This window comes from Salvelinus alpinus, chromosome 4, assembly GCF_045679555.1.
Source record: "Salvelinus alpinus chromosome 4, SLU_Salpinus.1, whole genome shotgun sequence".
Taxonomy (NCBI): Eukaryota; Metazoa; Chordata; class Actinopteri; order Salmoniformes; family Salmonidae; genus Salvelinus; species Salvelinus alpinus.
In genome coordinates this window covers 34,581,094-34,608,446 of record NC_092089.1, presented here as the reverse complement: position 1 = coordinate 34,608,446, position 27,353 = coordinate 34,581,094, and the positions used below count along the sequence as shown (strand labels likewise).

At 41.0% G+C, this 27,353-nt stretch overlaps 1 protein-coding gene across 1 annotated transcript; it reads left to right on the top strand.

The window, feature by feature from the left end:
- Positions 1 to 24,506, top strand: LOC139573381 (cell adhesion molecule CEACAM20-like). Its single transcript, XM_071396756.1, has 5 exons — positions 1 to 253; positions 849 to 1,172; positions 20,330 to 20,605; positions 23,964 to 24,218; positions 24,373 to 24,506. Exons 1-5 carry the CDS (start codon positions 208 to 210, stop codon positions 24,489 to 24,491), a joined length of 1,020 nt encoding a protein of 339 aa, XP_071252857.1. The 5' UTR covers positions 1 to 207; the 3' UTR covers positions 24,492 to 24,506.
- Positions 24,507 to 27,353: the final 2,847 nt, after the last annotated feature.

Below are 27,353 nucleotides of genomic sequence, written 5' to 3'. Positions count from 1 at the left end.
GTTAGTTTTAGTGGAAGTAGTGCAGTATGGTAATTTGTTCCTTCATGCAGCGATTTACCTCATGAAAATAGTTCCTCTCTATTTCTTCCTCATATCAGATTTTGGTGTTACTGTAGATCGTTTTTATTGAAAACCTGTCTCCTACTTAATACTTATTTGTAGAGACAGAACTAGTCTGAATCACAGACATTTGTTACATCAGAAGAGATGGTGGCAGCTGCAGTCGTCTTTCTTACCATGGGAATACTCTCAGGTGAGACCTTATTCTCTCAATAAAATAAAGGCATGCATACTGTAGGTAACCCCTAAAAGCACTAACTGGGGTCAATTTTGACACCGAGGAGTAAAACATTTCAATTTCTAAGCTCTTTGGATCCTTCTGAAATTTTAGGACCATGATTTCTGTGTTAATGTAATATATTCTTCTCTGCTCCCATGACAGTAGGAATTGTTCTTCAATCAATAGCAGGTTCTTTGTCAATAGTCATAGACATGGTTTCAATTATGTTAATATCTATCTCTAAGGCCAATTGCTGTCACACCTTGTCCATAGACCACTTACATGGTAAAGAAACCACATTTAATTTTGTAATTTGGGTAAACTATCCCTTTAAGGTGGTGACACATATTCCCATTAGTCCATCTTAATGTTTGCATGTATACAATATAGTTATTCTACTAGGCACAGTGGCTTCTACAGTGACTTCCAAAATTGTCTTGGTAAAATAATTATTCTGTAAGAACTATAAAAAAAAGAATTTGGAAACTTTCCACTAATATCTTTTGTCTGCTGAATTTTGTGTTTATTTTGGAAACATTATAATCAAGCCCAGTTGTTGTTTCATCAGGATATTGTGCTGGTCAAGATGTGTTTCCACCTGGACCTGTGAATGGAACATTGGGAGGAAATGTGATTTTCAAAACCACCATCAATCCAACCACACTTCTTACAATCATCTGGACTTTTGGTGAACCCCCTGTCTCCATTGTTGACTTTGTCAGTTCTGCAGGTTCTGTGACCGGAGTGGGATATGTTGGTAGGATCAGTCTGGACAATAGCACTGGATCTCTGGAGCTCAGGAAACTGACCCTGATTGACAGTGGGACATACAGAGTGACCCTAAGAACCGCTGCTGTTCCTCAGGTGGGATCTACTTCACTGATTGTCTATGGTGAGTTCCAAATGTTGCAGTGTAAGGTATGTACATAAAGTTACATTCACAAACGTTACGTTCACGAAGAGTGATACTGGGAGAACAATTGTCACAATGCGTGGATAACGGCACCGTCAGTGTTTTCTTTGATCAAACTAGTTAAGACAATCTAAGCAAGGCTTAGAACTTGTTCTCAACTGGCCTACCTGGTTAAATAAAGGTGAAATATATATATTTTTTAAAAGGCTGGCTGAGGTCCCTAAGGTTTAGACAGCGTATGAAAACAACCGCTCACTCATTTAGGTCAACTACCAGTTCAGGGTCAACACCTGGCGTTTTGAAATGGTTTTGAGCATTGTTGCAATATAGGCTGAACACAATGCTCTATAATTTGACCATTTACATTTCTAAATGGTATGTTCTCGGTTTTCCCCTTTTATGAGAGGATTGTTCTTAGGTTGTACCTGGGTTATCTACTTTGAGAATACATTTTTATTTACTTGAATTGCAGTTAATAATTTTTTTTAAATGTCAAGGTGTTTTCAGCACTGAAACATAGAATGTGACAGGCCAAAGTATAATTTTGTATCAATTGGTAAACCTAAACAATTTTGCAATAGTGTGGTGCAATAAGAAGTCTTTCGATAGCTGGCTTGTCATCACTGGTTAGGTGGGGCTGTTGTGAACAAGGTATTGTAGCAGACGAATAGACAGGGATGTGAACCCAGATCACTGGCAGGATAGGAAAACACCCTACACATTTATGCCAATAGGGTGTCCTCAGTGGGAATTGTAATGTGGCTTATTAGCAAAGATCACTACAGTATCTTGTCCCCCAATCTAGAAGACATTGACAGATGAGTGTATTTGCTTATAATGTATGCAGTGTGCCAACAATGTGTATGCTGCTACCTCATGTGGCAGAGAGTGGAAAGAGTCAATATTGCAAATGGTGAGCCAGGTACCTGGTTGGGGTAATTACTAGCATGCCTAAACCTGACAATGTCTTAACCTAAATTTACCCTAACCTTAACCTTAATAACCACTTGCTAGCATGCCTAAACTAAATGTGTGCAAAAACACATGTGCAAATACACAGTGAGTCTGCAAGGAATTATTTATCTATGCTCGAATCGTTATTATTATGTGCCTGTTCTTTTGTAGCGAGCAATAGTGTTTTGTAAATAAAGACCATGGTGTTCTGAGTAATTTTAGAATGAAGTGGCTGCAGATCCGAATTCTCTTGAACCCTCTTCTGACAGCTAAATGTCCGTGGCTTCTGCCCATGTTTGGAGTTCTCTACTTTTTGCACACTCTGCTCTACTCATTTGGCTGCCCAGAGAACAGACTACTCATGGTAAATGTCAGAGATGAATGGTGCTCTTTAAATTAAGTTAGATCAAAGCAGAATCAATGTCTGCAAGATCACATAATGATATTATTCTACATAACAGAACTGAATATATACTGAACCAAAATATAAACGCAACATGTAAAGTGTTGGTCCCGTATTTAATGAGTTGAAATAAAAGATCCCAGAAATGTTCAATACACACAAACTATTATTTCTCTCAAATGTTGTGCACTAATTTGATTACTTCCCTGTTAGTGAGCATTTCTCCTTAGCCAAGATAATAAATCCACCTGACAGGTGTGGCATATCAAGAAGATGATTAAGCAGCATGCTCGTTACACAGGAGCACCTTGTGCTGGGGGCTATGAAATGGCACTCTAAAATGTGCAATTTTGTCACACAACACAACGCCACAGATGCCTCAAGTTTTGAGAGAGTGTGCAATTGGCATGCTGATTGTAGGAATGTCCACCACAGCTGTTGAAAGATAATTGAATGTTAATTTCTCTACCATAAGCAGCCTCCAATGTCGTTTTAGAGAATTTGGCAGTATGTCCAACTGACCTCACAACCGCAGACTACCTGTAGCCACGCCAGCCCAGGACCTCCACATTCAGCTTCCTCACCTGCGGGATTGTCTGAGACCAGCCACCAGGGCAGCTGATGAAACTGTGGGTTTGCACAACTGAAGAAACTGTCAGTCACCGCCTCAGGGGAGCTCATCTGCGTGCTCTTAGTCCTCACCAGGGTCTTGACCTGACTGCAGTTCCGCGTCATAACCGACTTCAGTGGGCAAATGCTTACCTTCGATGGTCTGCTGGCACACGGTGCTCTTCACGGATAAATCCCGGTTTCAACTGTACCGGGCAGATGGCAGACAGAGTATATGGCGTCGTGTGGGCAAGCAGTTTGCTGAGGTCAATGCTGTGAACAGAGTGCCCCATGTTGGCGGTAGGGTTATGATATGAACAGGCATAAGCTACAGACAACAAACACAATTTTATTTTATCAAAGGCAATTTGAATGCACAGTGATACAGTGATGAGATCCTGAGGCCCATTGTCGTGTGTCATGACGTTGCCTGTTTAGGTACATAAAACCCATCCCCTCTCCCTGCCTCCCCCTTTCCTCCTTCAACCCATGCTGTAGTCACAGAGAGACGTCGTAAATTCCTGAGAATCTCCTCATGGCCAAACAGTATTAGAGAGAGGGTAAACTTTCAGGACAAAGGAAGTTTCTTCCACCTCACAGAACTTGAGGTATGAACAGATTTCATGTTCCGGGAAAAGTATAAAAGATCGGTGAAAAGTCCAGCTATTAACCGGTCCGTTCGTCACAATGTGGGAAACTCATGAGAGACTGTGGCTACATTACCATACCGCTGTTTGTATAATAACCTCAGATATGAGGCTTACATCTGTTTGTTGTACAAAATGAATGAGTGAGTATGATACTGTTTGTATAATTGTGTAATATGATTTTGGACTGTTTAATGAAGAAAAATACAAATCCCTTTTGATTTGAACTATATCCAAGGACCGCCCCTGAGCCCAGTTAGGGTGAGACATCCTGGGACAGCCCCTTTCTGCAATTCCGTATAAAGACCCAACTCTGAGAAATTATCAACAGACCATGTTTTTCTCCATAGGAGGAGAACGAAGGTTAAGTACCATTGCTGAATCTTTAACCATACCACGTGGTTAAACTCTTAGACGAATAAGAACAAGTCTTTGATATTGACTACTAGTCTGCAGCTAGGAATTCGGTATCATTGAACGCGAAGAAAGACAACCGCCGAAACATCCGTTCTATAATGAATGTCACTCTGAATTATCCACAATAACCGAGACAGAAGGAACTCCAAAAGAAACTAACTTTTCTCCAGCGGTGAAGACGACACACTGAGCGTAAATATATATATATTGATTGCAATTGTTCCCGAATGAGTGAGCGTTCATGTGTAAAGGATTAGCATGTCAATTGTTATAATTATGGACTCTGTAGTGACTTCCTAGTCGAACCCAATTTTCCCCTGTCTAACAAGCCGCCATGCCGGTCCAGCCCACTAGGGCATATTTCTCCCATCATTTCGTGTAACCATTTTAAGTTTGTTTGTTTGTTTGTGCATTTCTGTGAATTACTTAGTTAGTAATAAATAAATGATTTAAGACAATTGATGTATGGATGACTCATAGTGAAGACTGGGTTCGTGCAGATAACCAACAATTTACGACGTTTGGAATGAGACTAACGTGAGGTAAAATAAATAAATCATTCATCAGAAGACTACTGATCAGATATGAAAATATCTGAAAGGTTATATTGGGAAATTATAACTTTGTAATCTGACTACTTTCCCTGGTGCCCTCAAATTCATAGTTAATTAGTTACGTTATTAATCAGTTGATTGCGTAATAACTAATTACAGGAATCTTTGATGTAAACTATAAGTCTTCAATTTAATGATAGCAAAGACACGACACGTGCCATTCATCCGCCTCCATCACCTATTTCTTTCAGCATGATAATGTACGGCCCCGTGTCGATAGGATCCGATAGGAGGTTGCGTTTTATATTTTTGTTCATTATACTGTATATTTTAATGGAGACAATCTCAATAAGTGAAAATTCACAAATGATCCAATGGATTGTTAATTTTGGGGTAAAAAAGTAGAGATGACAAAACATACTTGCTCCATGTCTCAGGCATATAGGCTAGGCAGAATGCCAGTTTTGCTCAGTAGCAACGTGCGAAGTGGAAGAACTTTGCAGATGTTTCTGCATAGTAAACAATGCCATGCTGGTGGGTGGTAACATTCTTATGAAACCTGGCCCTGTAAAATAAACGTACACTGAAAAGTATTAGTATGTCGTACAATAGAGGAAACACATGGCATTGCCACGGAAAATTCCCCACTTCGGATTTACCACGTCAAGCCCAAGTATATCATAATTTGACGTATTGACTTTAATCCTTGTGCAAAATCAAGGGTAAGCTCTGGGCTTCGCTTTTTCAGTTGAAAAAAGGCAATTTACACTTCTGGGCCTTTAAAATATTTGAGGATGATTTTAGTGAATGGTCACATTTTTCTGTCATTTAGACACAACTCAACAGCGAGCCCCACTAGGCAAGATACAGTATGTGCTTTGATTGAAACACAACACAGGTATGCTCCAGTTTAATACCATCGGCTCTAAATTTAGATCACATAATTCAAAACAACACTGTACTTTAAAACAACACAGTACATAACTCAAAAATATTTAAATGCTTATATTCCCATTAAACTAATCAAGATCAAGTGGTTGGCATGCAGATGCTGCGTGGACGTTTCACTTGTAAAACGATTGACAGTGAGAAATGTGAAGGAAGAGTGACCACAAACATTTCTGCATAAACTAGAGGTAATGATATGCATACACTGAATGCAGTGGTGGTCAGGGCTGTTTATGATGAAGGAGCACCATTTTTTTTTTCAGGAACATGGCCTTATTTCTATTACAGCATGTTGGATGACTGTCATTCATATTTCATTCACCCAGTTAAAAGTAACATCGATAGGTTTACGCTACTATATGATACTCAAATGTTCCCTATATCCATCATGAGGTTGCTACAACCTAGCCTATGAATGAAAGTTTACAATGTAGATGCACACAGGTTGAGAGAAAAATTTGAGATGACAGACAGTGACATATTCAATACTGCCTTGCACAGTTTCGTCTGCATTTAACTTATCTAGTGTGTAATCATTAGTCCAGCAGTTGCAAACGAGAGTTTCTATAGGACAAATTCAGGTATTTTTATCACAGTTTCATTTGCTTCCATTTAAGAAACGTTTTTCACACATAAACAGGGTTCACTTTCATAGCAGCCACGTTGTATTCTTTCTAGCCTCTATGCACTTTCCACCTCTCACTTGTTCCCTTCGTTTGTGGACTTCAATGAACAACACATCAGCTGTATGTGGCCAGGCGAAAAAACCTTTCCAAGACAAACCTTGTGAATTGATTGCCCCCCATCTATCGTCAGAGTTCATACTGCTAGGTGACCTAAATTGGGATATACTTAACACCCCGGTCGTCCTACAATCTGAACTAGATGCCCTCAATCTCACACAAATTATCAAGGAACCTATCAGGTACAACCCCAAGTCCGTAAACATGGGCACCCTCTTAGATATCATCCTGACCAACTTGCCCTCTAAAAACACCTCAGTCTCAATGTTTGCGTCCGTTATGGGTCCGCGGTCAAACGACCACCCCCATCACTGTCAAATGCTTTCTAAAACACTTCTGCGAGCAGGCCTTTCTAATCGACCCGTCAGTAGAGGATGCCTGGTTGTTCTTTAAAAGTGCTTTCTTCACCATCTTAAATAAGCATGCCCTTTCAAAAAATGGAGAACTAAGAACAGATATAGCCCTTGGTTCACTCCAGACTTGACTGCCCTTGACCAGCACAAAACACCCTGTGGCGTACTGCACTAGCTTCGAATAGTCCCCGCGATATGCAACTTTTCAGGGAAGTCAGGAACCGTTACACACAGTCAGTTAGGAAAGCAAAGGCTAGCTTTTTCGAACAGAAATTTGCATCCTGCAGCACTAATTCCAAAAAGTTTTGGGACACCGTAACGTCCATGGAGAATAAGAGTACCTCCTCCTCCTGCCCACTGCACTGAGACTAGGAAACACTGTCACCACTGATAAATCCACGATAATCGAGAATATCAATAAGCATTTCTCTACGGCTGGCCATGCTTTCCACCTGGCTACCCCAACCCTGGCTAACAGCTCTGCACCCCCCACAGCAAGTGGCCCAAACCCCCACCCCCACTTCTCCTTCACCCAAATCCATACAGCTGATGTCCTGAAAGAGCTGCAAAATCTGGATCTCTACAAATCAGCTGGGCTAGACAATCTGGACCCTCTCTTCCTAAAATTATCCGCTGCCAATGTTGCAAACATTGTTGCAAACTACTAGTCTATTCAACCTCTCTTTCCTATCGTCTGAGATTCCTAAAGATTGAAAAGTGGCCGCGGTCATCCCCCTCTTCAAAGGGGGAGACACTCTAGACCCAAAATGTTACAGACCTATAGCCATCCTGCCCTGCCTTTCTAAAGTCTTTGAAAGCCAAGTGACAAACAGATCACCGACCATTTTGAATCCCACCGTACCTTCTTCGCTATGCAATCTGGTTTCCGAGCTGGTCACGGGCGCACCTCAGCCACGCTCAAATGATATCATAACCGCCATCGATAACAGACAGTACTGTGCAACCATTTTCATCGACCTGGCCAAGGCTTTCGACTCTGTCAATAACCGTATTCTTATCGGCAGACTCAACAGCCTTGGATTCTCTAATGACTGCCTCCCCTAGTTCACTAACTCCTGCTCAGATAGAGTTCAGTGTGTCAAATCGGAGGGCCTGTTGTCCGGACCTCTGGCAGTCTCTATGGGGGTGCCACAGGGTTCAATTCTCGGGCCGACTCTTTTCTCTGTATATATCAATGATGTCGCTCTTGCTGCGGGTGACTCTTTGATCCACCTCTACGCAGACGACACCATTCTGTATACATCTGGCCCTTCTATGGACACTGTGTTAACAAACCTCCAAACAAGCTTCAATGCCATACAACACTCCTTCCGTGGCCTCCAACTGCTCTTAAATGCTAGTAAAACGAAATGCATGCTTTTCAACCGATTGCTGCCCGCACCAGCCTGCCCGACTAGCGTCACTACTCTGGACGGTTCTTACTTAGAATATGTGGACTCTAAACTATAAATAACTAGGTGTCTGGCTAGACTGTAAACTCTCCTTCCAGACTCATATTAAGCATCTCCAATCCAAAGTTAAATCTGGAATCGGCTTCCTTTTTCGCAACAAAGCCTCCTTCACTCATGCTGCCAAACATACCCTCGTAAAATTGACTATCCTACTGATCCTTGACTTCGGCGATGTCATTTACAAAATAGCCTCCAACACTTTACTCAACAAATTGGATGCAGCCTATCACAGTGCCATCCGTTTTTCCACCAAAGCCCCATATACTACCCACCACTGTGACCTGTATGCTCTCGTTGGCTGGTCCTCGCTACATATTCGTCACCAAACCCACTGGCTCCAGGTCATCTATAAGTCTTTGCTAGGTAAAGCTCTGCCTTATCTCAGCTCACTTGTCACCATAGCAACACCCACCCGTAGCAAGCGCTCCAGTAGGTATATTTCACTGGTCATCCCCGAAGCCAACACCTACTTTGGTCGCCTTTCCTTCCAGTTGTCTGCTGCCAATGACTGGAACAAATTGCAAAAATCACTGAAGTTGGAGACTTGTATTTCCCTCACTAACTTTAAGTGTCAGCTGTCAGAGCAGCTTACCGATCGCTGCAGCTGTACACAGCCTATCTCTAAATAGCCCATCCAACCAACTACCTACCTCATCCCTATATTTGTTTTTCTGCTCTTTTGCACACCAGTATTTCTACTTGCACTTCCTCATCTGCACATATATCCCTTCAGTGTAAATTGCTAAATTGTAAGTACTTTGCCACTATTGGCCTGTTTATTGCCTTACCTCCTTACTTCATTTGCACACACTGTATACAGATTTTTCTATTGTGTTATTGACTGTACGTTTGTTTATCCCATGTGCTTTTGTCGCACTGCTTAAAAAAAATCTTGGCCAGGTCGCAGTTGTAAATGAGAACTTGTTCTCAACTGGCTTACCTGGTTAAATAAAGGTGAAATAAATCAAATCAAATAACCGCTACACACAGCCTACATCGTTGTGCCCATATTAGCTAAAGTAACGTCCTAGTCAACATTAGCTAATATAACTAATACGTTAGTAAACCCGCTACAATCATGCAGTATCATTACAGTGTATAGTTAGTAAGCAGTTAGACCGGCAGGCCTCGGTGGCTTACCTTGACTTGGAAGAGTTCCAGTGTTGTGTTGGATAGTCATAGCCAGCTAGCTAACATAGCATTCCTCTGTTTAAGCCAGGTGTTTGGGTAACTAAACTAGCCAGCTGCATTTGCTAGCAAGTCGGTGAAACTGAATGTGAAAAGAATGACACTCTATCTCTTTCTCTTGCTTCTCCTCCATTTTTGAAGAAATTAATTTGTTGAAAACTGTTCAACTATTGTCTTTCTCTCTCAGAGTCAGCTACTCTGCACATTTTATGCACTGCGGTGCTAGATAGCTGTAGCTTATGCTTTCAGTACTAGATTTATTCTCTGATCCTCCTGAAGTTGTCATAATTACTGTGTAAGTCTATGGAAGGGGGTGAGAACCAAGAGCCTCCTAGGTTTTGCATTGAAGTCAATGTACCAAGTGGAAGACGGAAGCTTGCTGTCCTCCAGCTACACCATAGTGCTACTTTACAGAGTGTTGTTGAGGCTACTGTAGACCTTCATTGCAAAACAGTGTGTTTTAATAAATTATTTGCTGACATTAAAATATTTAGTATAGTTTTGTCAAAAAACGATGACTTAAAAAAAAAATTTTTTTATGAAATTCACTGAGGAGGTTAGTCCTCCTCTGAGGAGCCTACAATGACAGAATGTGATTTGGATCTTCAGCTGGGGAAGAGGCTTCCACGGAGCGGTTACCTTCGAATCCACAGACTGTGCCATTTTAGAACGCACAGTAAACCAATAGAAGCCACGGCAGGTTTTGTACCACCATGAGAACATTACTGTGGCAATCTGGCAAAAAATGCTATGTTTACCTCCGCTCCCTCCTGGTTGGTGTTGAATTTGGGTGAATCACCAGCAGAGTGTGTTTGGGGGTGCTTGGTACTTTCTTGTTCATACAAATGACTAGCAACATCTAGCCACGTTTTATGAGAGGTATTGTGTGGCTAGCGGTGCTGTTTTCAGGTTACTGTTCAAATGTCACAAAATAGCATTTAAATAACTTTTTGGATTATAACCTAGAGTTGATTTAATGAACCGGTGCGTCAATATAATTAACATAATACAAAAATCCCTAACAAAATCTGTCAATTTAAGCTAGAGACACGTCTCAGTCCACCGCATCCGCCGATGTTGCACTTCCGCATCTGCTTTGAAAGGTGGCAGAGTGGTGTTTGTCAGACCATGACACATCCCGAAAATCGGTCTACTGTAGGAGTAGGTGACATATGTGGGTAGATATCACACTGTTGGACAGTAGACAGGAGTATACTGGAAGGTAGTATAAGAGAGCAGATGTGAGTGCATTTGCCATTCTGGTAAATACAGGAAACCAAAGATTAGCAGATGGTGTAGTAGTGTAGTGGTAACATAAGATACATGGATAACATATAAATATAAATGATAGCTGAACATTAAAGTAACGAACCACATGTTAACATGGGTCATGGGACCGTGGTGATGGAGGTCTACTAAGGGACGTTCTGACCCTTGTAGATTCTCCATTGTGCTGACATACATGTCAGACAGAGTGGCGCCTAAAAGCAATTGGACACTAGACATATGGTCTGACAATTCTATTACAAACATACATGTCAGACAGAGTGGCGCCTAGAGGTAATTGGACACACTGGGATAAAGGGTCCAGCCACTATTATAAACAAATTGAAAGCAGATGGTGGTGAATGACTTCATAGGGGACGGACAATACTATGTGTGTATAAATAGAGTAGCTGGAGTTCTGAGAAAGGGTGTGTTCCGCGGGGTGTGTTCCGCGGGGACATGCCAGTGGGCTGTACAGTTGTAATAAAGAGCATGTTTGATTTTAAAAGTTCTGGTAAGCGTTGTATTTGAAAATGATTTTCCACGACACTACTCACGAAAACGCATGTAGCATCTGACGGTTTGGCCTACAAACTATTATGACCACTCTATGGAAAGGGTAGACTCTCCCGATGGTGTTCACCGTTTTAATCTATGACCCCCACAAGTGTCACGAGACTCATCTGAAGGTAACCAGTACCGGTTTTAAAAAACAAATGAAAGTATAAAGGTACAGTAGTTGTGTGCTTACCCCCCAAAAAGTGGTTTAATATCTGTAAAAAAATATATATATATACAGTACCAGTCAGAAGTTTGGACACACCAACTCATTCAAGAGTATTTCTTTATTTTTACTATTTTCTACATTGTAGAATAGTGAAGACATCAAAACTATGAAAGAACACGTTTGGAATCATGTAGTAACCAAAAAGGTGTTAAACAAATCAAAATCTGTTATATTTGAAAATCTTCAAAGTAGCCACCCTTTGTCTTGATGACAGCTTTGCACACTCTTGGCATTCTCTCAACCAACTTCATGAGGTAGTCACCTGGAATGCATTTCAATTAACAGGTATGCCTTGTTAAAAGTTAATTTGTCTAATTTCTTTCCACCTTAATGCATTTCAGCCAATCTGTTGTGTTGTAAGAAAGTAGTGGTGGTATACACAAGATAACCCTATTTGGTAAAATACCAAGTCCATATTATGGCAAGAACAGCTCAAATAAGTGAACGGAAACGACATTCCATTATTACTCTAAGACATGAAGGTCAGTCAAAGAAAGTTTCTTCAAGTGGAGTCGCAAAAACCATCAAGCGCTGTGATGAAACTGGCTCTCATGAGGACCGGCACAGGAAAGGAAGACCCAGAGTTTCCTCTGCTGCGAGGATAAGTTCATTAGAGTTACCAGCCTCAGAAATTGCAGCCCAAATAAATACTTCACAGAATTGAAGTAACAGACACATCTCAACATCAACTGTTCAGAGGAGACTGCGTGAATCAGGCCTTCATGGTCAAATTTCTGCAAAGAAACAACTACTAAAGGACACCAATAAGAAGAAGAGACTTGCTTTGGCCAAGAAACACGAACAATGAACATTAGACCGGTGGAAATCTGTCCTTTGGTCTGATGATTTTTGGTTCCAACCGCCGTGTCTTTGTGAGACGCAGAGTAGGTGAACGGACAATCTCCGCATGTGTGGTTCCCACCATGAAGCATGTAGGAGGATGTGTGATGATGTGGGAGTGCTTTGCTGTTGACACTGTCTGTGATTTATTTAGAATTCAAGGCACACTTAACCAGCATGGCTACCACAGCATTCTGCAGCTATACGCCATCCCATCTGGTTAGCGCTTAGTGGCACTATCATTTGTTTTTCAAACAGGACAATGACCCAAAGCACACCTCCAGGCTGTGTAAGGGCTATTTGACCAAGAAGGAGAGTGATGGAGTGCTGCATCAGATGACCTGGCCTCCGCAATCACCCGACCTCAACCCAATTGAGATGGTTTGGGATGAGTTGGTACACAGAGTGAAAGAAAAGCAGCCAACAAGTGCTCAGCATATGTGGGAACTCATTCAAGACTGTTGGAAAAGCATTCCTCATGAAGCTGGTTGAGAGAATGCCAAAAGTGTGCATAGCTGTCCTCGAGGCAAAGGGTGGCTACTTTGAAGAATCTGAAATATAAAATAGATTTAGATTTAACACTTTTTTGGTTACTACATGATTCCATATGTGTTATTTCATATTTTCGTTGTCTTCACTATTAAATGTAGAAAATAGTACAAAATAAAGAAAAACCCTTGAATGAATTGAATGAATAGGTGTGTCCAAACTTTTTACTGGTACTGTATGTGAACTGAACGTAAAACATTTTGAAATGTATAAAAACATTTAACTTAAAGTAAAATGATAATATTACTGTCCCCAGTACAACAAATACATACTTAGATACATTTAATATTGTTCTTGAAACATTTGATTGAAATACTGTAGAATTCCATTTATTCCTATGGATGATTGCTCCTTCTGTGGACTACCAATATGGTGGCTTCAAAGCCTCTCATTGGCCATTACATAGCAACAGCAATCCAGCGTGTATACACATCATTGGTTTGAACACATTACTGACTATGGTGAGAGTGCTGTTCCCATCAATAAGCTGAACTCCATCACTGGCTGTGATTTCCATTCAGCCAGCGGTAAAAGAAGGGGGAGGAGCCAGAGGAGGAGCAGGACAGACTGTCTTCACTATTATTCTACAATGTAGAAAATATTAAAAATAAAGATTAACCCTGGAATGAGTAGATGTGTCAACTTTTGACTGGTTTTGTATATATACAATGGGAAGAACAAGTATTTGATACACTGCAGGTTTTCCTACTTACAAAGCATGTAGAGGTCTGTAATTTTTATCATAGGTACACTTCAACTGTGAGAGACGGAATAATTGTATGATTTTTAAATAATTCATTTGCATTTTATTGCATGACATAAGTATTTGATACATCAGAAAAGCAGAACTTAATATTTGGTACAGAAACCTTTGTTTGCAATTACAGAGATCATACGTTTCCTGTAGTTCTTGACCAGGTTTGCACACACTGCAGCAGGGATTTTGGCCCACTCCTCCATACAGACTTTCTCCAGATCCTTCAGGTTTCGGGGCTGTCGCTGGGCAATACTGACTTTCAGCTCCTTCCAAAGATTTTCTTTTGGGTTCAGGTCTGGAGACTGGCTAGGCCACTCCAGGACCTTGAGATGCTTCTAACGAAGCCACTCCTTAGTTGCCCTCGCTGTGTGTTTCGTTGTCATGCTGGAAGACCCAGCCACGACCCATCTTCAATGCTCTTACTGAGGGAAGGAGGTTGTTGGCCAAGATCTCGTGATACATGGCCCCATCCATCCTCCCCTCAATGCGGTGCAGTCGTCCTGTCCCCTTTGCAGAAAAGCATCCCCAAAGAATGATGTTTCCACCTCCATGCTTCACGGTTGGGATGGTGTTCTTGGGGTTGTACTCATCCTTCTTCTTCCTCCAAACACGGCGAGTGGAGTGGTCCCGTGTGGTCCCGTGTGGCTCAGTTGGTAGAGCATGGCGCTTGCAACGCCAGGGTTGTGGGTTCATTCCCCACGGGGGGACCAGGATGAATATGTATGAACTTTCCAATTTGTAAGTCGCTCTGGATAAGAGCGTCTGCTAAATGACTTAAATGTAAATGTAAATGAGACAAAAATAGAGCTTTTTGGTCTATCAGACCACATGACCTTCTCCCATTCCTCCTCTGGATCATCCAGATGGTCATTGGCAAACTTCAGACGGGCCTGGACATGCGCTGGCTTGAGCAGGGGGACCTTGCGTGCGCTGCAGGATTTTAATCCATGACGGTGTAGTGTGTTACTAATGGTTTTCTTTGAGACTGTGGTCCCAGCTCTCTTCAGGTCATTGACCAGGTCTTGCCGTGTAGTTCTGGGCTGATCCCTCACCTTCCTCAAGATCATTGATGCCCCACGAGGTGAGATCTTGCATGGAGCCCCAGACCGAGGGTGATTGACCGTCATCTTGAACTTCTTCCATTTTCTAATAATTGCGGCAACAGTTGTTGCTGTCACGTTCTGACCTTTATTTTCCCTTGTTTTGTCTTTATTTAGTATGGTCAGGGTGTGAGTTGGGGTGGGCAGTCTATGTTATTTGTTTCTATGTTTAGGTTTGTTCATTTAGCCTGATATGGTTCTCAATCAGAGGCAGGTGTTTTGCATTGTCTTTGATTGGGAGCCATATTTAGGTTGCCTGTTTTCACTGTTGGTTTGTGGGTGTTTGTCTTCCGTGTCAGTGTTTGTCGCCACACGGTGCTGTTTCGGTTCGTTCACATTTGTTATTTTGTTATTTGTGTAGTGTTCAGTTTATTATTATTAAAACATGGACACTTACCACTCTGCGTATTGGTCCTCCGATCCTTCTTGCCTCTCCTCGTCAGATGAGGAGGAAGAGATAGACAGCCGTTACAGTTGCCTTCTTACCAAGCTGCTTGCCTATTGTCCTGTAGCCCATCCCAGCCTTGTGCAGGACTACAATTTTATCCCTGATGTCCTTACACAGCTCTCTGGTCTTGGCCATTGTGGAGAGGTTGGAGTCTGTTTGATTGAGTGTGTGGACAGGTGTCTTTTATACAGGTAACGAGTTCAAACAGGTGCAGTTAATACAGGCAATGAGTGGAGAACAGGAGGGCTTCTTAAAGAAAAACTAACAGGTCTGTGAGAGCCGGAATTCTTACTGGTTGGTAGGTGATCAAATACTTATGTCATGCAATAAAATGCAAATTAATTACTTAAAAATCAATACAATGTGATTTTCTGGATTTTTTTAGATTCCGTCTCTCACAGTTGAAGTGTACCTATGATAAAAAATTACAGACCTCTACATGCTTTGTAAGTAGGAAAACCTGCAAAATCGGCAGTGTATCAAATACTTGTTCTCCCACTGTATATAGCCTCGTTATTTTTATTTGGTAAATATTTTCTTAGCTCTTCTTGAACTGCACTGTTGGTTAGAGGCCTGTAAGTAAGCATTTCATGGTAAGGTCCACATTTGTATTCACATTTGTATTCAGGCAAAGTTTGATCTATAGTGGCCACTATAATAGAGAAAAAAAATGTATTTCGTTCTATTTCTACTTTTAAGATTTTTTTTCCCCCAAGTGCAATATTTAGATGGTGTGTGGTCACAAGCGTTCTATGGCTAATGCAATATTAATGTATTGTTTTTTTTCTCTGGACTTGAGTGTCGTTTGCAGTAAAGTCTAGGCAACAAATAACATTCGATTGCTTTCCTTACATTTTCTAACCACTTTTACACACACATTATTAAAACACAGTCACATAGATCATATTCTTTGTTAAATTAGTTCATCTGCATTTCAAGGATGGATTTAGCCTCAGTCACTAGAAATTAGCATTTTCTAACTGATATTTATTTTTCTGTATTTATTATTATCCCCCCCTGGCAGGGAGTTTTTTGCATGTTTCAGTGCAACCAAAAAAGTAACACCTTTTTTGGCCCTCACCAGTTTGCATCCCTGTTGGATGCATGCATGGAGATTTTTCTGTAGCCTGTGTGGCTGACACAGGCACACATAATAAATCCATCAATTGCGGTAACATTAATCTCACCATTTGAATTTCACCATCGCTGTTTTTACGAGTTAGTGACCAGGTTCTTTTTTGTTTTATTTTTATGAAGGATTTGTATGGAAAGCCAAGTTGAAGCCAACATTAGACATCCTCATAATAACTGCACACGGTTTTACCGCAACAGAGTAGGGAACACCCTTCAATGAAAACAGTGGAAAAAACAGAAGTGGCCACATCTCTCACAAAACGGACCAAAAATGAAATCACAGATAATTATAAGGGAGCAGGAGAACTAATAAATTGGCTTCAATAATTAAAATGACTTTTGTCGTGGAAAGGTAGTACTAAGAGACGTTCTCATTTCTTCCAGCAATCATCTTTATTTAATATTGATTTTATTATTGCAATAATGAAACCGTCGATCCCACACTCTGAAGTGTGTGTGTGTGTGTGTGTGTGAGAGAGACAGACTCGTACTAACTATAGTTCATAAAACAACCATTTGGTGCATAAATATAACAATCTTGTAATCCTGTTGCCACACTTTTCAATCACCAAATTAAGATTGTCAGATTTTCAAGGTAGGCCTATTCCAGTACTTGAATTTCAAATTACATTTAAATTATGCTACTTCAAGATTATTGTATTGTTTGAAAAACGAGTTAATTGACACACCGGTGTGACAATGGAAGTCAAATAATAAAAGAATCCCCATCATCCGTCAGTTTAGGCTAGAGAAATGGGCTGCGTCTCAATCCGCCACATCTGTGGAGGAAGGTGGCCCAGCTACAGCGGGGTTTGTCAGACTATGAGACATGCTGAAAATTGGTCTTCTCACAAAAAACGGCTGTAGCATCCAAAAAGTTTGGCCTACTAATGTGTGAGGGGAGATTCTCACAAAGACAGTGGTGTTCTCCGTTTTGCTCTGTCCCCCACAAGTGTCACAGGACTAGGTAACCAGTACCGGTTAAATAAAAACTTTCTGAATGCACTTTATTTTTTTTACTTAAAGGGGTCCTAAAATTCCAAATCAGATGGCTAAAAGATTCATATTATGACCATCTTAAAACAATTACGATGCATTCGGAAAGTATTCAGACCCTTTGACTTTTTCCACATTTTGTTACATTACAGCCTTATTCTAAAATGGATGAAATTGTTTTCTCATCAATCTACACACAATACTCCATAATGACAAAGCAAAAACAGTTTGTGCAAATGTATTAAAAATAATAAAAGTGAAATCACATTTAAGTACATTTCTCATTAATTATTTTGATGTGTTCAATTAAAACTAAGAAAATAAAAACTTCCATTGTATTTGTGTGCCTTTTGTAAGGTACATCCTCTCTAACCTGTGAAAAACCAAATGAAAAGAATCCACATAATAAATCCAAATTCACAGTGCCTACATTCTTCATAAAACAAGAAGCTTAAAGGCAAAAATACATTGAATCGTTTCCTGCATGTGACTGGACGTCATCGTGCGCGCTCAGCCTCCCAAGAAACAGTACAGTCTGTAGGAGAGTGCTTTCTTACACTAGTACATTATCTTCGTAAATGGCTTCTGTTGTGCCACGGCGTTTAAAACCTTCTACACATGCCATATACAGTTCTAACCTGCCAGTGTCAAAGATAGCCAAGTGAATCCTTTCTCAGCAAAGCGCTTGCTCCCAGTTTAGGAGAGAACACCTGTCAATCAGAGTCTGGGCGTTCAGCCGATATTCCATACCCACTGAGCCGACCTTGTGAGAACAAACATCTGTCTGCAACAGGCACATTTCTAAGTATGCAACAGGTCAAATATCACTGTCTTCAGCAGTAAAGGGTAGCTGTCTGTGTCATGGTCCAAATCACACAGGACTATTGCTAAATTATAAACGGTTTCCTAATCATTAGTGTTTACCCAAACTATAAAATTAAGTAATAATAATTGGAAATTGTCAAACGTCTCTTACAGCCCGCTCTAGCCCAGCGGGCACCATATGCTTTCGCCAGCGGCTTATCTAATTGTCAGTCTCAAAGCTCAATCCTTCTATTCATTATTTAACCTTGTATTGAAACCTCAGCTTGTCCTCAGGGACAATGCAAATAGTCTGGGTAGCCATTAGATTAGCTGTTCAGGAGTCTTGTGGCTCATGGGTAGAAGCTGTTAAGAAGCCTTTTATACCTAGACTTAGCGCTCAGGTACCGCTTGCCGTGCGGTAGCAGAGCGAACAGTCTATGACTAGAGTGGCTGGAGTCTTTGATAATTTTTCAAGATGCTCTCGATGGTGCAGCTATAGAACTTGAGGATCTGAGGACCCATGCTAAGTCTTTTCAGCCTCCTGAAGGGGAAGAAGAGTTGTCATACCCTCTTCACGACTGTGTTGGTCGGACCATGATAGATCCTTAGTGATGTGGGCAACGATGAACTTGAATCTCTCGACCCGCTCCGCAACAGGCCTGTTTCCTGTAGTCCATGATAAGCTCCTTTGTCTTGCCCACATTGAGGGAGAGGCTGTTGTCCTGGCATCACACTGTCAGGTCTCTGACCTCCCTATAGGCTGTCTCATCGATGTTGGTGATCAGGCCTACCATCGGCAAACTTAATGATGGTGTTTGAGTCCTGCGCAACCACGCAATCGTGGGTAAACGGAGTACAGGAGGCCACTGAGCATGCACCCCTGAAGGCCCCCGTGTTGAGGGTCAGCGTGGCGGATGTGTTGTTGCCTACCCTCACCATATGGGGGAAGTCCAGGATCCAGTTGCAGAGGGAGGTGTTCACTTCCAGGATCCTTAGCTTAGTGTTGAACTTGGAGGGCACTATGGTGTTGAACGCTGAGCTGAAGTCAATGAACAGCATTCTCATGTAGGTGTTATTTTTGTCCAGTTAGGAAAGGGCACTGTGGCGTGCAATATAGATTTGTGTCATCTTTGGATCTGTTGGGGCGGAATGCGAATTGGAATGGATGTAGGGTTTCTTGAATGTTGATGTGAGCCATGACCTTGGTGTTGTTGGGCACAGGGACTATGGTGGTCTGCTTGAAACATTTAGGTATTACAGACTGGGTCAGGTTGAAAATGTCAATGAAGACTCTTGTCAGCTGGTCAGAGCATGCTCTGAGTACGCGTCCTGGTAATCCGTCTGGCCTTGCAGCCTTGTGAATGTTAACCTGTTTTAAAGGTTTTACTCACATCAGCTATGGAGAGCATGATCATACAGTTACCCGAAACAGCTGGTGCATCACACACAGTTCAGTGTTTCTTGCCTCAAAGAGAACATAGAAGGCATTTAGCTCGTCTGCTAGGCTCGCGTCAATGGCCAGCTCTCGGTTTGGTTTCCCTTTGTAATCCGTGATAGTTTGCAAGACCTGCCACCTCCGATGAACGTCAGAGCCGGTGTAGATTTTAGTCCTGTGTTGACGTTTTGACTGTTTGATGTTTTTTTGGAGGGCGTAGCGTGTTTTCTTTCAAAGTGGCAGCTTTAGCCTTTAGCTCAGTGAGGATGAATCAAGATGTTGTCATAGCTTTGAGAGCTCTTCTGCACCTATTACACTTCTAAACTTAATAATTCATATTTATGCAAATGTTTTATATACTATATGTGGGCCTTTACTTACTTTATCGTACACAAAGTTTAACATGTTGCATTTTCATTTCACTTGTGCTTTGTGTTTACAGGCAAGTGTTACTGTTTGACAAAATAAAACAATCTACATTATAAACTGGGTGGTTCGAGCCCTAAATGCTGATTGGCTGACTGCCGTGGTATACCACGGGTATGACAAAACATGTATTTTTACTACTCTAATTACGTTGGTATGCAGTTTATAGTAACAATAGTGCACCTCGGGGGTTTGTGGTATGTGGCCTAAGAACAGTCCTTAGCCGTGGTATATTGCTTAATTGTAATCTAGGCTACAATCTGTATTATAAATTCATATAATTTATATAACCATTATCCTTCACAGAACCAATATCTGGTGCTAACATCACTACTACCCCAAACCCTGCAATCATCGAGGGGGGCTCTGTGACCTTAACCTGTAATGCTTCTGGCTCCATCGTCACCAGAGAGTGGATGAAAGATGGTCACCCTCTGTCTGCTGGTGGCAACATAACCATCTCTGAGGATAAGAGCGTGCTGTCCATAAAGTCTGTGAAGAGAACAGACACTGGAGAATACCGGTGTAGAGTCAGCAACCCCATCAGCACCGCTAATGCTAAACACGGTCTCATTGTAAACTGTAAGTAGGCCTACTCTGCTATAAGCCTGGGGTTACAATTACTGTTTTTTAACCTTTTTGTTGCATTTAATATCTGACAGTCAGTGTAAATGCTGGATATGCAAGATGTAATTTTTTATATATATATTTTATTTAAAAAATAAACGTCCGCTCACTGTCAACTGCGTTTATTTTCAGCAAACTTAACTAAATATTTGTATGAACATAACAAGATTCAACAACAGACATAAACTGAACAAGTTCCACAGACATGTGACTAACGGAAATGGAATAATGTGTTCCTGAACAAAGGAAGGGGGGGTCAAAATCAAAAGTAACCGTCAGTATCTGGTGTGGCCACCAGCTGAATTAAGTACTCCTCCTCATGGACTGCACCAGATTTGCCATTAATTGCTGTGAGATGTTACCCCACTCTTCCACCAAGGCACCTGCAAGTTCCTGGACATTTCTGGGGGGAATGGCCCTAGCCCTCACCCTCCGATCCAACAGGTCTCAGACGTGCTCAATGGGATTGATCCGGGCACTTCGCTGGCCATGGCAGAACACCGACATTCCTGTCTTGCAGGAAATCACTCACAGAACGAGCAGTATGGCTTGTGGCATTGTCATGCTGGAGGGTCATGTCAGGATGAGCCTGCAGGAAGGGTACCACATGAGGAAGGAGGATGTCTTCCCTGTAATGCAAAGCATTGAGATTACCTGCAATGACAACAAGCTCAGTCTGATGATGCTGTGACACACTGCCCCAGACCATGACGGATGCTCCACCTCCAAATCGATCCCGCTCCAGAGTACAGGCCTCGGTGTAATGCTCATTCCTTCGACGATAAACGCGAATCTGACCATCACCCCTGGTGAGACACAACCGCGACTCGTCAGTGAAGAGCATTTTTTTGCCAGTCCTGTCTGGTGTAGCGACGGTGGGTTTGAGCCCATAGGCAACGTTTTTGCCGGTGATGTCTGGTGAGGACCTGCCTTACAGCAGGCCTACAAGCCCTCAGTCCTGCCTAGAGTGGACAATCTGAGCACTTATGGAGGGATTGTGCATTCCTGGTGTAACTCGGGCAGTTGTTGTTGCTATCCTGTACCTGTCCCCCAGGTGTGATGTTCGGATGTACCGATCCTGTGCAGTTGGTGCTACACGTGGCCTGCCACTGCGAGGACGATCAGCTGTGTGTCCTGTCTCCCTGTAGCGCTGTCTTGGGCGTCTCACAGTACGGACATTGACATTTATTAGTCAGTAGAAAGGCCTCTCTAGTGTCCTAAGTTTTCATAACTGTGACCTTAATTGCCTACCGTCTGTAAGCTGTTGGTGTCTCAATGACCGTTCCACAGGTGCATGTTCATTAATTGTTTATGGTTCATTGAACAATTATGGGAAACAGTGTTTAAACCTTTTACAATGAAGATCTGTGAAGTTATTTGGATTTTTACTAATTATCTTTGAAAAACAGGGTCCTGAAAAAGGGACATTTATTTCTTTGCTGAGTTTATATATATTTATTTCTATATGTGATATTTCATCTTTTTGATGTCTTCACTGTTATTCTACAATGTAGAAAATAAATAGAAATGTCCTTATTTCTTTAAGAAAAGCATATTTTTTTGGTCCATTTAAAATAAGTGAAATACGGTGTAGACATTTTGTGTTGTAAATGACTTTTATAGCTGGAAACAGCTGATTTGTAATGGAATATCTACATAGGCGTACAGAGGCCCATTGTCAGCAACCATCACTCCTGTGTTCCAATGGCACGTTGTGTTAGCTAATCCAAGTTTTTCATTTTAAAAGGCTAATTGATCATTAGAAAACCCTTTTGCAATTATGTTAGCACAGCTGAAAACTGTTGTTATGAATTAAAGAAGCAAAGCAATAAAACTGGCCTTCTTTATACTAGTTGAGTATCTGGCGCATCAGCATTTGGGTTCGATTACAGGCTCAAAATGGCCAGAAACAAATACCTTTCTTCTGAAACTCGTCATTCTATTCTTCTGAGAAATTAAGGCTATTCCATGTGAGAAATTGCCAAAAAACTGAAGATCTTGTACAATGCTGTGTACTACTCCTTTCACAGAACAGAGCAAACTGGCTCTAACCAGAATAGGAAGAGGAGTGGGAGGCCCCGGTGCACAACTGAGCAAGAGGACAAGTATATTAGAGTGTCTAGTTTGAGAAACAGATGCCTCACAAGTCCTCAACTGGCAGCTTCATTAAATAGTAGTTAAATCTGCAGTTTCAAGCTACAATAGTCATTTACAACATTAACAATGTCTATACTGTGTTTCTGATCAATTTGATGGTATTTTAATGTCCAAAAAATGTGCTTTTCTTTCAAAAACAAGGACATTCCTAAGTGACCCCAAACTTTTGAACTGATGAGTGTGTATATTAGAGGTCGACTGATTAGGATTTTTCAACGCCGATACAGATTATTGGAGGACCAAAAAAAGCCGATACAGATTAATCGGTTGATTTCTATATATATATATTTGTAATAATTACAATTACAACAAAACTGAATGAACAAATAAACCCTTTTATTTTAACTTAATGTAACACATAAATAAAATCAATTTAGTCTCAAATAAATAATGAAACATGTTCAATTTGGTTTAAATAATGCAAAAACAGTGTTGGAGAAGAAAGTTTTGTAAAATGCACATTTGTGGCCTGCTGGAGGTCATTTTGCAGGGCTCTGGCAGTGCTCCTCCTTGCACAAAGGCGGAGGTAGCGGTCCTGCTGCTGGGTTGTTGCCCTCCTACGGCCTCCTCCACGTCTCCTGATGTACTGGCCTGTCTCCTGGTAGCGCCTCCATGCTCTGGACACTACACTGACAGACACAGCAAACCTTATTGCCACAGCTCGCATTGAGCCACTTGTGTGGGTTGTAGACTCCGTCTCATGCTACCACTAGAGTGAAAGCACCGCCAGCATTCAAAAGTGACCAAAACATCAGCCAGGAAGCATAGGAACTGAGAAGTGGTCTGTGGTCACCACCTGCAGAATCACTCCTTTATTGGGGGTGTCTTGCTAATTGCCTATAATTTCCACCTTTTGTCTATTACATTTGCACAACAGCATGTGAAATTTATTGTCAATCAGTGTTGCTTCCTAAGTGGACAGTTGATTTCACAGAAGTGTGATTGACTTGGAGTTACATTGTGTTGTTTAAGTGTTCCCTTTATTTTTTTGAGCAGTGTATATATGTATTATTTATATATATATATATATATATATATATGTATATATATATACATATATATGTGTGTATATATGTTTGAGTGTGTTAGATCACACTGATTACCAACTAACGAACACATGGCTACCTCTAATTGGAACTGGTGATCTGTGTTACAGATGGACCTGATGGTATGGAAATAATGGGTCCATCTGAAATAGAAGTAGGACAGAACTTTACATTGACCTGCTCTGCTGACTCCATACCGACTTCTAGTTACACCTGGGTGCTTAACGGGACAGAGATACCTGGACATTCACCTGAGTTCACTAAAGAGAAGAGTGAATACTCTGACAGTGGGGATTACACCTGTACAGCAACAAATTATGTCACTGGAAACAAAACATCTGTGGTCCATAAACTGTCAGTAAAAGGTAAAGTTAGCAGCTTTTAAGACAATATGAACATAGTAGGTGTCTTTATTGTGTTGTAACTGTCACTCAGATGCACTGTAATGTGCAGTACTGCTTGTTCATTGTGTGTAGCCTTTCTCTAATCTGTGTATTGTTCTATCTCTGGTCTCTGCAGCGAAGGGCTCTCTAACTCCAGGTCTGTCTGCTGGTGCCATCGCTGGGATTGTGATTGGAGTATTGCTGGTTGTGGGAGTGGGAGTTGGTGTTACAGTGTTCATCAATAAAAATGGGTGAGTTAAAAAGTGTCAAAGATGTTAATATTGTTAATGTTTGTCAACTTAAAAAAACAAAAAACAAAACATTTAATTTCAAAAGTGAATTTTCTATCACTGGTAGTGGAAAACAGGCTCTATTTTCACATTGATCCAAATTGGTCACTAAGAGGGCCTTGGTGTATTTCAAAAGCTGTTAATAAAAGCATAATGTTCGAATGACTTTCTTAACAGCAACCTTTCAATTTGTGTTTCTTGTTGTATATAAAACCAATGCTGACCCAATGCATCGAAGAGGTAAGCATATACTCTATCTTAAAAGTCGTCATAATTAATAATGTCTTTCAAATTTTTGCTTACTCCACATTTACATTTATCATTTAGTAATTTAGCAAACACTCATATCCAGAGTGACTTACAGTTTCCACAAAGAAATTAAATGGATTCAGACAGCAGAAAAACACCATTGTATATGACAAAGCTTAAAGCGCCAATCAGCCGGCAATCACCCACCCCGTTTCGGTAAAAAGCTAAGGGATGGGACTGGACAAATGTAACCACTCTCAGATTCATAGACCGAGCTATGGATGCAAGGGCTGACCATCCATCATATCAACATTATAGTTGTAACCATGTTATGAGGCTACATTGTGTTTGTTTACATTTACTTTGTTTAGAAACACTGGAGTAAAACAAGCTTATATTTTAGGTTATGATGGGGTCCGACAGTTGAACTAAGCTCATGAGACATTTATAAGTAATATTCCTCAAGAATCAATGGGTACACATTCATTTATTCAAAATTCAAAAGGCACTCGCACATCTGAGCAATCTTATTTGCAGGTGCATGGAAACAATTGAACAAGATGAAGGAAAAAGGAAACTGCACACTGCTCTTCATAGTATCACCGATATTTAATAAGCTTACGTATCCGCCACACCGCCTTCATCAGAGTTTTTGTGATTTTTTCGAAAGTTGCACCCTTATGTAGACCTGGCCCCACCCACATCCGTTCTACACATCGAAGGGGGTTGGAGGCAAAGGAAAAACAAATAAGTGCTACCAAATATAACAATATGCATTTCATAAATATTACAAAAGTGTATAAATAAGGCGTATTGAACACGTCTGTAAAATCTCAATGAGGACATAGCAAGTTTTCATTAGTCATTGGGTACATCATACGAAAAACATCAGAATAATCTACAAGAGACACATATTTCATGTTCAAATTCACAACATAACATACATAGGCATTTCATCATTAAGTCCTTTAGGAAATAATGTCTGGAGGGTGAAAATCCCAAAACATTCTCTTTTACTCAGAGTATTATTAATATCACCTCCCCTGTCTGATATCTTAACTTTCTCTATGCCACAAAATCTAAAGTTGGAAATGTCATGCTTCGGGTCATTGAAATGTACAGCGAACTTTTATGTTCACTAATTCTCTGTTTGAGAGAGCGGGTGGTTTTACCGACATAACAGAGCCCACATGGACATTTAATAATGTAAATAACATGGGTGGTGGAACACGTAATAATGTCATTTATTTGGAACCGTTTTCCTGTGTGTGGGTGGCAGAAATATTTACACTTCATCATATTGTTGCACTGTGCGCATACTCTGCATTTATAGCTACCATTTGGTAGAGGGCGTAAAAGAGCTTAGCTGATTTTCTTTTGTGGCTGGCAGTTGGCATGAACCAATTTATCGCGTAAATTGCGACCTCTCCTATACACAATATGTGGTGGATATTTAAATTCAGCCGGCAAAGCTGGGTCCAATGATAAAATATGCAAATATTAAATCCCACTTTTCACGAATTCAAAGTATATGTAGTTGTGAACATTACTGAGTGTTCTTTGGCTTTAGCGGGTCTTTTTTGTAGCAGTTCATCTCGTGTTTTTTCCAATGCCAAATTATGAGCTCCATCCACACATTGTGACAAATAGCCTCTTCTTAGAAACCTCATGCGCATCTCCGCTGCTTTTTCTAGATAATCCTCTGTGGAGTGGCATATACCGCATACCGCGCAGTCTAAAAAATTGGCTTCTTGGAAGTCCTCTTTAAAATGGCTCAGGGTGGAAGCTGTCACCCTGTAATAGAGTATTTCTGTCCGTTTCTTTTCTATACAGAGTTGTAAACAGGGTTCCATTTGATTTCTCAATCCACATATCGAGATAATGAACACGTTGAGTGTCACGTTCAATAGTGAATTTGAGATTAGGGTCAATGTCATTGAGTAGTGCCATAAAATCTGACAGTTCTTCTTCAGTTCCTTCCCATATACAAAAAATGTCGTCAATATATCGATACCACTTCAGGACCTTATTCAAAAATGGATTCTCGTTTTCATTAGTAACAAAACGTTCTTCAAAAAGACCCATATAGAGGTTAGCATAGCTCGGCGCAAATGTAGAGCCCATCGATGTTCCATTCGTTTGGAGGTAGTATTCATCATCAATCCTGAAATAGTTATACGTCAAAACATATTCAGCCAACTCTAGAATGATGTTTGTTGGTGGATATTCATTAGTATCTCTGTCTCCCAAATAGTGTGCTAGTGCTGCCAGCCCCCCCCCCCCCCCCCCCACATGGGGAATGCTGGTATATAGACTCTCGACATCTAATGTGACCAAAATACAGTCTTCTTTTAAACCCGTTATTGGTGAGATCTTGTTTATGAAGTCTATAGAGTCTTTTACATATGATGGCAATGATTGCATATGAGATTTAATAAAAGAGTCTACAAAGTTCGACAATGGCTTTAGCATTGAGCCTATTCCTGCAACCACTGGTCTGCCTGGATAGTTGCCTTGTTGTGTTTTAGGTTTGTGTAATTTCAGTAAAATCTATAAGCATGGACGTATGGCACATTTG

What these genes read in the sequence shown, in the direction of transcription:
- LOC139573381 (XM_071396756.1), top strand. Translation starts at nt 208, where the DNA reads ATGGTGGCAGCTGCAGTCGTCTTTCTTACCATGGGAATACTCTCAG. An exon ending in TACCATGGGAATACTCTCAG is followed by an intron (nt 254 to 848) that starts GTGAGACCTTAT and finishes TTGTTTCATCAG; the next exon opens with GATATTGTGCTGGTCAAGAT. An exon ending in ACACGGTCTCATTGTAAACT is followed by an intron (nt 20,606 to 23,963) that starts GTAAGTAGGCCT and finishes TCTGTGTTACAG; the next exon opens with ATGGACCTGATGGTATGGAA.